The sequence below is a fragment of the Diabrotica virgifera genome, chromosome 5 (genome assembly GCF_917563875.1).
Source record: "Diabrotica virgifera virgifera chromosome 5, PGI_DIABVI_V3a".
Lineage (NCBI taxonomy): Eukaryota > Metazoa > Arthropoda > Insecta > Coleoptera > Chrysomelidae > Diabrotica > Diabrotica virgifera.
The window spans coordinates 260,473,144-260,484,941 of record NC_065447.1 but is presented as its reverse complement, the minus strand read 5'-3'; the positions used below and the strand labels follow the sequence as shown (position 1 = coordinate 260,484,941).

The following is an 11,798-nucleotide window of genomic DNA, read 5'->3' as shown; positions in this document are numbered from 1 at the left end:
TGTAGTTTTAATTATACTTAGCCAAATCTTATTCTTCTGGTTTCTCTTGTATCTATATTTAAGTAAATAAAAGTAATAGTAGGGGGGAGTACGTATACTAAATTTGCAGTTACTCGAGCATTCTATTTAGTTGTGAAGAGTAGGTCCTAAAATCAAAAAAAGTTAAGTTTTTCATAAAGTTTGGGACTTTCCATTTTTAAATTTAATTTTCAATTTCCAGCAATCGTTTTTTCCGATTATAACGCCATCTATCCATAATTCAAAAAATGTTTCGAACAAAAATTGCTTATTTTTACTCAAAGAACGAAAATCTGCAATAAAAATTTGGGGCTCCTATTTAAGATTTTTAAGTAACCCCCCACCGCACCTCCGTGGGAGTCGTATTTGCTAAAATTAGATAGATTTTTGACAAATATTGAACACATATTTTTTAGTTTTTCGATCTGACGTTCAATTCGCGTAACATTCACCTTTTTTGTGAAACTTTGTGACTCGCCCATTTCCTTACGCCACGCTCAGATCGTCAGATTTGAGATTTGAGATACCTTATCTTAATCTGACGATTTTGAGTTTTTCTAATGATAGATTTTTTTTCGGACCCCCCTTAACCAACTCCCCTGTACTAAGAGCCAATGTGTTAGAGGTACATTTACAGTGTACAAGACAAGTGCAAAAATCCCTCTTGGGCTCCCTTTCCATAACTAAAAATATTATTTTATAATTGGGCACATCCTTTCAATATTCATAGTTAACATTCCTTTAAAATAATAAGCTCCGACGTCTATGGAAAATTAAACAAACCATTACTCGTTGCAAACTTCACCTACCATGGTTCTCTCGTTCTCTCTGACACTGACAACTGACAACCATTGTTTATTTGTCACTGTCACTGTCAGTCAAGTGCCAGAAGTAAACAAAAATAATCAGAAACATTAATAATAATTAACATTACTTCTCTAGTTTTTTGTGTTTAAAAAAGCAAATTTCTTTTACATTTCTATTTTATGGTAAGAGTTAATTACACTTATATATAATAATTAAATTAATTTTGTTATTGTATGTGATTTGGTGTATGCTACACTAAAATTGTGGGAACACTATAATGCTGTGTTATTTTGAAATTTGAGAGTCCTTTCCAAAATTCTTTAATTTACTACATCCTCCGCAAATCCGAACCAATGGAAAGTGAAAAAATTCAAGACAAAAACTTAAAACATGTTTATTACACAGAGTATAACCAGAAAATTGAACAATGTAGGATTAGTAGGACTTTGATATTTAAAATTTCTTAAAAATAAATGTATGAACTTTATATGTAGTATCTATAAAGGTTAAACATAAGCTTACTTCGGTTTCCTCAATCCACTGGAGTCCAAAAATATTGTCCACGCTCTTTAAAAGTGATTTAAAATCAAGGACAAATTTCTATGTCTGTGCCTTTTAGCTCTTATATTTCTGTCTAAATGTAACTGAACATATAACAGGGTTACCCTTAACTACAGACATCCCAATATTACCATGTAACTACAGATCCCGGTATTTTTTACCAGTCATTATAAAATAGAGCCAAAATATAAAGTTAATAATAAAAAACAAAAAAAATATGCATTATGTGTTTTTCTGGAGTCTCTAGATATGGAAAAAATAGTAAAATGAGTGATTTTAATAATATAATACAAGATTTTTAAAGAATAATCTGTTAAACGAGAATTTTGGTGAAATTTTTGGTCTATAGAAACACACGGCTATAAATGCTATGGACAAAACTTTAGACTTTTTTTTAACAAATAAACGTAACATAGAATGACAAAGGAAACATAAAAAAGCATTTACAAAAATTTTTACATCCATGAGAAAAAATCTGCAAGGGGTAAAATTATCACAGAATTAAATGACAATTCCATTTTTGCAAAGTGGCCTCAAAATTTTTATCGTCAAATTTAACCTTCATTGAAGGTCCAGGATGACTTCCACAGTCCATTTCTTTACTTTTCTCCTAAAAACACACAAAAATAATAATAACATTCAAATTTACAAATATAGTACTCATATAAAAATACTTACACCTAAAGGTAGAAAGGCTTAGGACTAAGTAAGTAAGTATAAAAATACTTACTTAAAACAGACATCTGGTAATTTTTACCAGTTAAAATTTTGATGTGTACTAGAAAAGAAAATATTGACAATACACACTACACGCTTTGACTAGCATTGTTATACAAACTACCTGAGAGGTAGAGAGAGACATGAACTTGTAAGTGGTGAGGTTACTATGAAATCCACATTTTGGGGATGTCCACCGGTAAAAAATACCGGATCTCTGTAGTTAAGGGTTAAAGTGGAGATTTGCGGACCACAGTGAGAGATAGGAAGATATGCTGGAATGGTGGAATGCTGAAATACAAAACTGGAGACAGTGGACAGTCCCCTCTTCCTACCTCAGATGCGATGGAAGGATGATATTGTAAAAACTGCAGGAACTTACTAGAAAAGCGCAGCCAAGGACAGACAGATATGGACAGATTTGGCGAAGGCCTATGTCCAAAGTTGGATAGAAATGGGCTAAAGAAGAAGAAGATTTCTGTCTAAACTAGACAAGTTTTACTCATTCACCATATTCTATCTATATCATTGAATTAATTATTATAATTGTCCATATTGCATAACTTAGTAGTTTGATCTTTTAACATCTTTGGTTTACACTATATTTATAAATTACATAATATATTAACACTTTCAGGTTTTATTCTAGAATCATGGATATGTACTCACCTGAAACCTTTCATGCTACAGAAAACTTCAATGCCACTGAATACTTTTGTGAATACAGCACCAAGTGCATGCCGATGCATGAGTCTGTTGAAAATATTTTTAATGGCTTAATAGGGGATACCAAACCCAATATGATTAATTTTGATCGCATTGAACGTATATGTAGGTAAGTTACATTTTAATAAACAGTATACCTACTCTCTATATAATGAATACAGGTATTACAAGGTTTTGCCACAGAATAACTAACCATACAAAGCGAATCTGACTGTCGTTTCCATTGATTTTGTTGGGACCGAAATATTTGACCTTGTGCACCAGTTACAGAATAGAACTTGATGTTCTAATGAATAGACCATCCCAAATGAGGTAATATTTTTGACAAATAGTTATTAATTAAATATGAAATATAAAATTTAACTAGAAAAATAAATAAAACATATATAAATATAAAATTTAACTATAAACAACTGTCACTGTCAGTCGCAAAAGTGAGGTTGCACCAGTTACGTGACGCATGAGCATAAAATTTATGTTACCGTTTTCGGCCTGAGTTTCGCTTCTGTATGGTTAGTTATTCTGTGGTTTCGCTTATAACAAAGTATATTAGGTGTCCTATGAAGTTACTTTTGAACTATAACTAGGGTTACCATAATTTATTAAGGCCAAATCCGGACATGGGTAGTCAAAGGGGTTGTAGAAAATGTAAAATGTGAATTTGAATGTGTTGCTACCTCTACATTGTACATATATGCGAAATGCATATGGCAGAATTAAAAGTACAGCTGTTTCGCTACAATATGCAACTAACATCGAAAATCTTTGCTAGTTTAAAATACATAGGTACATATACACCTATGTTTTAACATACTTTAGACCTAAGGTGCTGCGCAGAATGAAATTTCCCACCGTGGGGCCTAGTATTTTCCATTTTTTTTTAGTAAAGTATAAATCCGGACATTTCTCATATCCGGACCCCAATCCGGACATGTTTTTCAAATGCGGACTGTCCAGACGAAATCCGGACGTATGGTAACCCTAACTATAACCCTTTATAACTAGGCATATTTGGTTATAACGAGGAAAAATGAGATCGAAGATCATGTTTCTTTACCTGTTTTTGGCAAGGTGATGGCTATAAATAGATATCCGAGCTGCCTGTATACACAAATGCCTAAAATCTGTGTGCTTATCGAGGCCAGTGATTTAATAAACTCCACTGTCAACTTCTTTCTGTTTATCCACTGACTCTTTTTCAAAAGCGCCATTCAAATAATATTTAGCATCTTATATTGCTCGGAATGGCTTCACTATATGAAGGTCTTGTCGCAGAAAACTACATACCTATTCTCCTATTCATATGTATGCAAAATATTATTGTTGTCTGATATAACGAGATTGGCTTATAGATAACAAGGTAATTAGTCTGCCATTTCAGTTCTTGTTATAGAGGGAGTCTACTGTATAAATTATTTTTAAACAAAAGCAGGTTTGTGTTACAAATTTGTTTTAAATGTAATACAGTGTATAGTTTAAAGTGTAATACGGTGTATACAGTGTATAGTTTGATCAAAGGTTGTAACAATTTCTATCATTATGAAGCTTGGAATAGTAACTATATACAATAGAACCACTATTATCTGTAATCCATGGGACCAGATGAGTCACAGATGATTGAAAAGTACGGATGATCTGAACATTTATTAATTGCTAAAAGCACAGATAATCTGTACAGTGATATAATTGGGGTTCTTATTATTATTAAGTATTATGGCCATTGCAATCACAGCTCTTTATGAGCCAAAGCCTTCTTCAGAATAATCCTTCATTCACCCCTGTCTCTGGCAACTCATCTCCATGCTCTAATTCCAATAGATTTTAAATATTATTCTCTAAGTTGTCTTGGTACCTATAAGTCTCAGTCTTCCTCTCGCTCATTGTCCTATCAGTCCTCTTCAGTCAAAAGCTTTTCTAACTGTAGCATGTTCCTCTCGCCTGATTACATGCACTATCCGTCTTGATATGCTACCTTAATGAATTTTACGTCAGGTTCTCCAAAACTTCTATACAACTCACAAGTTGTAATACCTGCACCACAAGCCTTATTCTTTTATCCTCCATTAGTATTTTAGGATTTTTCGCTCGAAACGTTTGAGCGTTTCTTATTCATTCTGTGTAAGTTTCTGAACCATATATGTTGGCACCACTGTTATTAGTATTACCAGAGAACGGCAGTTCTCGCCAGTGGCGCACACCAACACCACCCTACAAACGACACTATATACATATACACGAAATTTTAGATTTTCTAAATCTGACGGAGTTGAAAATTGTACCAACTCCTATCTTAAAGTTCGGGAAAAGACTCACCCATTCATATATCAACCATCCATTTCAGTCCAAAGGCGTGGATTTTACGGCCCTTCGTATTTAGGGCCTGTTTTTCGTTCTCGTCCCCAAAACTCCCTAAAACTTCGAAAATTTAAGTCCGACCTTTGCGGCTTCTAATAGTACTGACAATTAACTTTCCAACGCATGTCTAATTTTGAACATCGATTATACCATTCAAAACTTACCAAGCTCAGAAATATGACTCAATTTATATTTAAAGAAGGGAACATGTTTGTGGATATGTATGTATGTATGTGACTGGAAAAGTTACACCGATCTGAATTTTTTTTCTGTGTTTGAAGAGGGGGTCAGGGCCGATTCAGAACCGGTGTAGTTTGTGACTTTTGACCACCCATAAGCCAGCTATAGGACTTGGGAGGTACAAAACGGCATATTTTTTTGGGGTATATATCTTCGGTTCGAGAAGAGACAGGTGAACAGCAAATACACCAAATCAATAGTGTTGAGTTAAGCTTTCAAATGGTGTCTACGCCGTCAGGATCAGACATACACACGGCTCAGTATCGCCGAAAAACTGAAAAACTAAACTTTGAAAATTTTGGTTTTTCGACAATTACTTAAAATTTCAACCTACGAATTGCGCCAATAACTGAGCGTTTGAAGAAGAACTCTAGACGAATCTGACGGTGTATACCTCATATCCGGGAAAATTCGAATCTTTAAGTTATAGGCTTCATAAGTACGATCAAATCTATTTCCCATGGGAAAAACGGTTTTTTAAGCTCAATAATTCCTGTAATAGGTTCAGTTATCATACTTGATCTTACATGCATCAGATACTACTGGTCAATACGTTTCAAACTCATGTTTAGTGATCAAAATCGGTTAAGCCGTTTAGAAGTTATTAAGCTACAAAAGTATAATAAAATTAACGATTATTCCCGAAATAGTTTATGTAGTTGTAGTGGTTACAACTCTAAATTTGATCTGACAACGGGCAATCCGAGTTCATTAACCGGCCATCCCAATAATTTTTTTCAATCTAAGTAGGTATTTCGAATCGAAAAAAATCTAGTGTACATTCGATGGACACTAGGTCATTTGGGAGATAATGCGGCAAAGGCAACCATTTATAAAGCTTAACGTGTAATCGAGAAAAATTACATTTAACTTCATACATTTAATTTATAAAAAAAACTTTGAAAAACTCCTGATACAAGAATAAAAAACGCTAAACGCCGTAAAAATGAGTGGCGCATACAATATTTCAGCTACAAAAGATCTGATATGAATATTTCGTGGTGCGAAAATGTATTTTCATTTTGATGCAAAATAAAAGTTGAGTTTTATTTGAAAATATTTCTCCATAATATTTGCTAAATTTGAAGTAAACGCGCCACAAAAGAGTTTCAAAATTCAAACTGGAAAATATTATGGAAATATTGTGGAAAAATCTTTTAAAATAAAACTAGAATTTTGTTTTGCATCAAAATGAAAATACATTTTCGCGCCACGTAATATTCATATCAGATCTTTTGTAGCTGTGTGTGTGTTTATGTTTTATTGGCACTGGTTTAAGCAACCAACTGGCCAGTCAATGTGTTTTGAATTCTCTCTTTTACAAAATATATGCTTAGTATCTAAATTTAAAACTATTTGTACTACTGTTTTTTTTTACTCTGTTTTTTTTATTATTTTTTTTATTTTTTTTATTATATTTTTTAACATTTTTTTATTACATTTTTTATTTTTTTTTAGTTTTCTTTTTTTTTTTTTTTTTTTTTTTTTTTTTTTTTTTTTGTATATTTTTTTATCGCGCTAAGACCTAAACCCGATTCAACCTCGCGGAGGTTTAGATCTTAGTAACTTTTTATTTTATTTAATTATTTTTTTTTTTTATTTTTTTTTTCTTTTTTTTCTCAGAGCTTTAGTTTTAAACAATTAACATGGTTGTACAAAATTTTATAAACATCTAGATTGTTTGATTGTAAAAGGTATATAAGATTAAAAGGAAATTGTACATTAACTTGAACTAGATTGGCAAAAAAGTTTGATATTTCAATAAAATGTAAAGGACATTCTAACAGCATATGTTGTAGATCAGCTAGCTCTCCACATAAACATTCATCATTATCTACAAGTCCTATTTCTCTTTTGTAGACTGGAGTCAGACAGTGATTACTTCTTATTCGACAAATAGTTTTGATAAAGCCTTTGTTGGAAACTTGATTAAACCATGTCTTGATGGGAAGTGTAGGCTGGATTTTTTTGTAATAATTTCCTTTGTCTGAATTATTGTATTGTTCCTGCCATTTCGTCCGTTTGATAGATCTCATAATAGAAATTATGTCTCCCATAGGAAGTTGATAAGTATGCAGAGTGGATTCCTTCGTTGTTGCTTTTTTAGCCAGATCATGATCTTTTGTAGCTGGAATATTGTATGCGCCACTCATTTTTACGGCGTTTAGCGATTTTTTATTCTTCTTTTAACCGTCAATTTAATTTTTATAATTAAGTAAGTGTTACGTGTTACGTATAATAATGTAATATTAATATAATTATTATTTTAACAGCATAGAGAACTTTAAACTTCCAGACGAGCCTACCAACCTGCCTATACACGTACCAAAGAAGATATCTACGAAAACGAAACTGGATCCTATTCTGCCCATCTCTGACAGTGCAAGACATTTGAATGTTATAAAGGTGAAAGAAAGTTTCGATAAAAAGTTCAATGCTATAAGTGTTCTTCTTGGTACGAAGAGGTTTATAAAGTCTATAATGGTAAGTGTTTTTAATTTCTTTATTAATATTGGAATGGGAGGCAGACATACTGTTAGCTCAGTACCCAATCATCAACTTCATGTTTATACAATCTTATACAGGTTTTTAAAGGATATAAAACGTATACAATAGATAAACATCAACAGGACTCTCATAAATAAGGGATTTGAAGTACTTTTACCAATTACAGCGTAGGAACCAAGTACGCCTTTAAAGGAAATGAAAAATCTTCAGTTACCTGGTAATGAGGCAATAAAAGCAGGAAGAGAAATTGTACTAAAATCAGTCAGCAAAGTGTTTAATAAATGCTGACATGTGTGTGTGATTTCAAGAGACTGGAAAGAGACTGAGTAAGGTCTATGCTCAGCATTGGATGCAACAATTGATTAAATGATAATAATGACTACCTGCTCCCAACTAATGCTTTTTCTTCACCAATATCATTATTACAAAAGTAACTTCAAACTTAGATGGAAGTGAGATCGAAAGTGTCGAATAGTATAATATACCTATTGTCTGTCCCACCTTGACTTTACAGTACACGAACATACGGCAATACAATCCTTACGGGAGTTTTTAGCGCGGCGATGCCGATTTTCTTCAAAATAATTTTCAATCGAACATTACCAAGGTCCTAAAAATGTAGGTCCCTAAAAGTGTTAAATCAAAACTAACCCGTTACAGTCAAGTAAAACAATATTTTTCATTGTTTTTTTTTTTTGTGAGTGATAGTCATTTTCGAAAAGTAATAGGCAATTTTATAATCGATATGCGTAATAACTTTTTTTGCTTAAAAATGTTAGAATATTCAACATTAAAAGTGGATGTTGTTCTATGGTTGTTTTAATTTATGTATTGACAGTATAGACAGTTCTGAAGTAATGTCAAGAAAAATATCAAATAGATTGTCAAAGTTTAAATGTTTTATACAAAATTATTTTTATTTTGTTCAGATAAAGGTATTTTTCGAAAAAAAAAATGTTTTGGAACCCCTGACAGCCACAAAATGTCAATAATATTAATTCCTAAGTTATTAATAGTTATCCTATAGAAAAAAGTATGTTTGCTTAAAACCTGTTTCTGATAAAATTTGGCATCACTGTTGGTCATAAGAACCTGTACTGTAAAGTCAAGAGGGGACGCACAATAGGTCACATGATAAAACTAGGCAAACAGAATCAAACGGCTGAAATAATTAGAAGAATCTAAATGACTTGGGCAGCAGCAGGAAGACTCAGTGATGTGTTGAAAAACGAAGAGATACCAATAAATCTAAAGAAAAGGGAATTCAACAGTTGCATTCTACCAGTTATGACCTATGGAACGGAATGGAGAAGATGACAAGGTATCAGCCAATAGATCGAGAGTTACACACAAGGCAATCAAATGATCTATGTTAGGAGTATCTCAATGGTGTTCTGAAGCTATTCCCTTGTGGCATTTTTATAATCAACTATTTTCAATGGGAAATAAGCCACCATTTTACCAAAAAAATGATTTTATTAACTTTTCGACGCCCAATTCCGACTTTAATATATTATTGTGTTTACATTTTATCAATCAAAAGCAAAATAAAAATTAAATTAAATTTTTTTTAAATAACGCGGGCACATAAATTTGATACACCCTGTATATTGAGCTGTTTTAAAATTTATTAGAATTTAGGTTGGATGTAAGTAGATTTCTCTTTTAATGAGCTTTCCGATGAACCATTAAAGACTTTTGTGAATAATTAAAGTGAAAAGAACGATGTATTTAGATTTAAAATGGAAAAAGATTGTTTAGGGTATAGGTAATTATCAATTTCTAGAAATGGATAATTAAAAGAAAGTTGGAAATTTAATATCTTTGTGTCAACCCGAGTGAATGTTGTAGAGTTTCCACGAAAGTAATTAGGATGGTAGGAATAATTTTAAAAATAACTGTTTTGTTTGTCGAATGGAAAAGTCGAGGTTTCTGATGTTTGGCAATGTGGAAGGGGAAAAGTAGTTAGAATGATTGAGGAGTTTGAAAAAGAAGTCATTATGTTTTTGGCATCGCTAAGGAGCGGTTCGACGTGTTAAGTGGATAGATAGTTAGCAGATACCAGTGGCTGTCTGATAGTGGAGAATAGTGTTGAAAAGTGGAACGAGAGACAGATCAAATTGAGACGAAATACCTCTTTGATTCTGTATTATTGTGAGAAGGAGAGCAGAGAATTTTTGGAGTTTTGTTTGAATCGAGTACGTGTCAAAAGAGACCCGGCTTGTTGGAGAATTGGTGCTGGTATGCTGATAGTTTTGAAGCTGGACAACGGAGAGAGGCTTTGATGAGTAGCCTTTAACATAATCAACGAGGGAGAGCTGTTTGGGGTCACGAGAAGACATCCGAGTGAGTGAAGCAAAAGGTCAGTCAATTTATGTGAAAGATATTTTTATGTTCGGGAACTAAATTTTTGAGTAAAAAGCATATGAATTAAAATTCCAATATTTCAAAATATAAATAGTAAATATAGGTAATCTTGGGAAGACATAAATTTGTTTTGTTTAGTTTGTTTTACCAAAGTCATCGGGAACAAACCGATAAATTGTTTTTTGTTAACTATAATAAATTTAAGTGATAAAAATTTCATTCGGACATCTGTGTCCACAGGTTTTTAGATTCGATAGATTTCAGAGTATTGATTTTGATAAATAAAAGACAATTCTGTATTTTTATTTTAATATTTTGCTTTATTTCTTTTCCCTATTTTATCCCGATTAGGATCAACTCAGAGATACTGAACCCACGAGAGAAGATAAGTATAACGTGAGATAATTTGGATTTTTTTAATAGTATAAAAAAAGGCACCCTGAGATTTTTTATTAAATTTTTATGTATGATTTGCGACAATTAAATAATTAATCAAATAAATAATTATTAACATAAAATTAATAAGAAGCAGATCATAACAATATATATGCTATTTTAAATTATAAATAATATTAATAATACATAGATATTATATACATAATACTATAATATAAAATATGTACTCGATATGTTACTGACTTACTAATCGTGGTATTTTCTTTCTATTGACTTCCTCTTTTAGTATGGGTAACCACATCCTACTGCATTCTACCGAGGAATTTGCGACACAGTTGGTTTCATTTAGCATACTTAGAGCCGCTTCTTTGATTTTTCTCTTTTTACAATCTGTTTCTTTCAGGACTATACTTGAATCTCTCCACTGAACTCTATGTTCATTATCCCATGCGTGTTGACATATTTGAGATCTATCAAATTCTCTATTTTTAATATAAGACTGATGTTCATTTATTCTAACGTTTAATGGTCTTGATGTTTCACCTAAATAAAATTGTTCGCATTCACAAGGTATTTTATAAATACCATTCTTTGTTCTTTCTTGTTCATTGTTAGGTTTAGTTTTAGATAGAATAGATCTGAATGCGTTTGTTGTTTTGAATGTTGTTGAAATATTTTTATTTCCTATTGTTTTAAGTTTCTCGGATAGTCCTTTTATATATGGTAGTGATATTTTCCTCGTATTATTTCTTGTGGATGTTATAGGATCCCTTTCTACATTGTTCTGTTCTATTCAATCCAATCTTGACAATTCCTTATTTATAAACAATAAAGGATACTCATTTTTTAATAGAACAGATGTTAACAATTGTTGTTCTTCTAACAATGAATTTTCGTTAGAATAAGTAATTTTGGCTCTATCATATAAGGATTTAATGATTCCCTTTTTAACGTTGATGTTGTGATTTGATTTGTAATTGAGATATCTGTTGGTGTGTGTTGGTTTTCTATACACTTGAGTCTCATATCCAGTATCCTTCTTTGAGACTAAAACATCGAGGAAAGGTAGAGTGTTATTATATCCCTTTTCCATTGTAAATTTT

General features: G+C 32.0%; 1 protein-coding gene across 2 annotated transcripts in view; it reads left to right on the top strand.

Annotated features, from left to right (window-relative positions):
- The first annotated feature begins 882 nt into the window (after nt 1-882).
- LOC114329635 (snRNA-activating protein complex subunit 3) overlaps nt 883-11,798 on the top strand; it is a 29,069-nt gene continuing 18,153 nt past the window's right edge. Inside the window, exons 1-3 of one of the 2 annotated variants that reach the window (XM_028278814.2) lie at nt 883-1,007; nt 2,741-2,938; nt 7,698-7,908. In XM_028278814.2, the coding sequence (XP_028134615.1) occupies nt 2,757-2,938; nt 7,698-7,908 (393 nt within the window). In that variant the 5' untranslated portion in view covers nt 883-1,007; nt 2,741-2,756. The remainder of the gene's footprint in view (nt 1,008-2,740; nt 2,939-7,697; nt 7,909-11,798) is intronic. The other variant, XM_028278822.2, reaches the window with a different exon arrangement.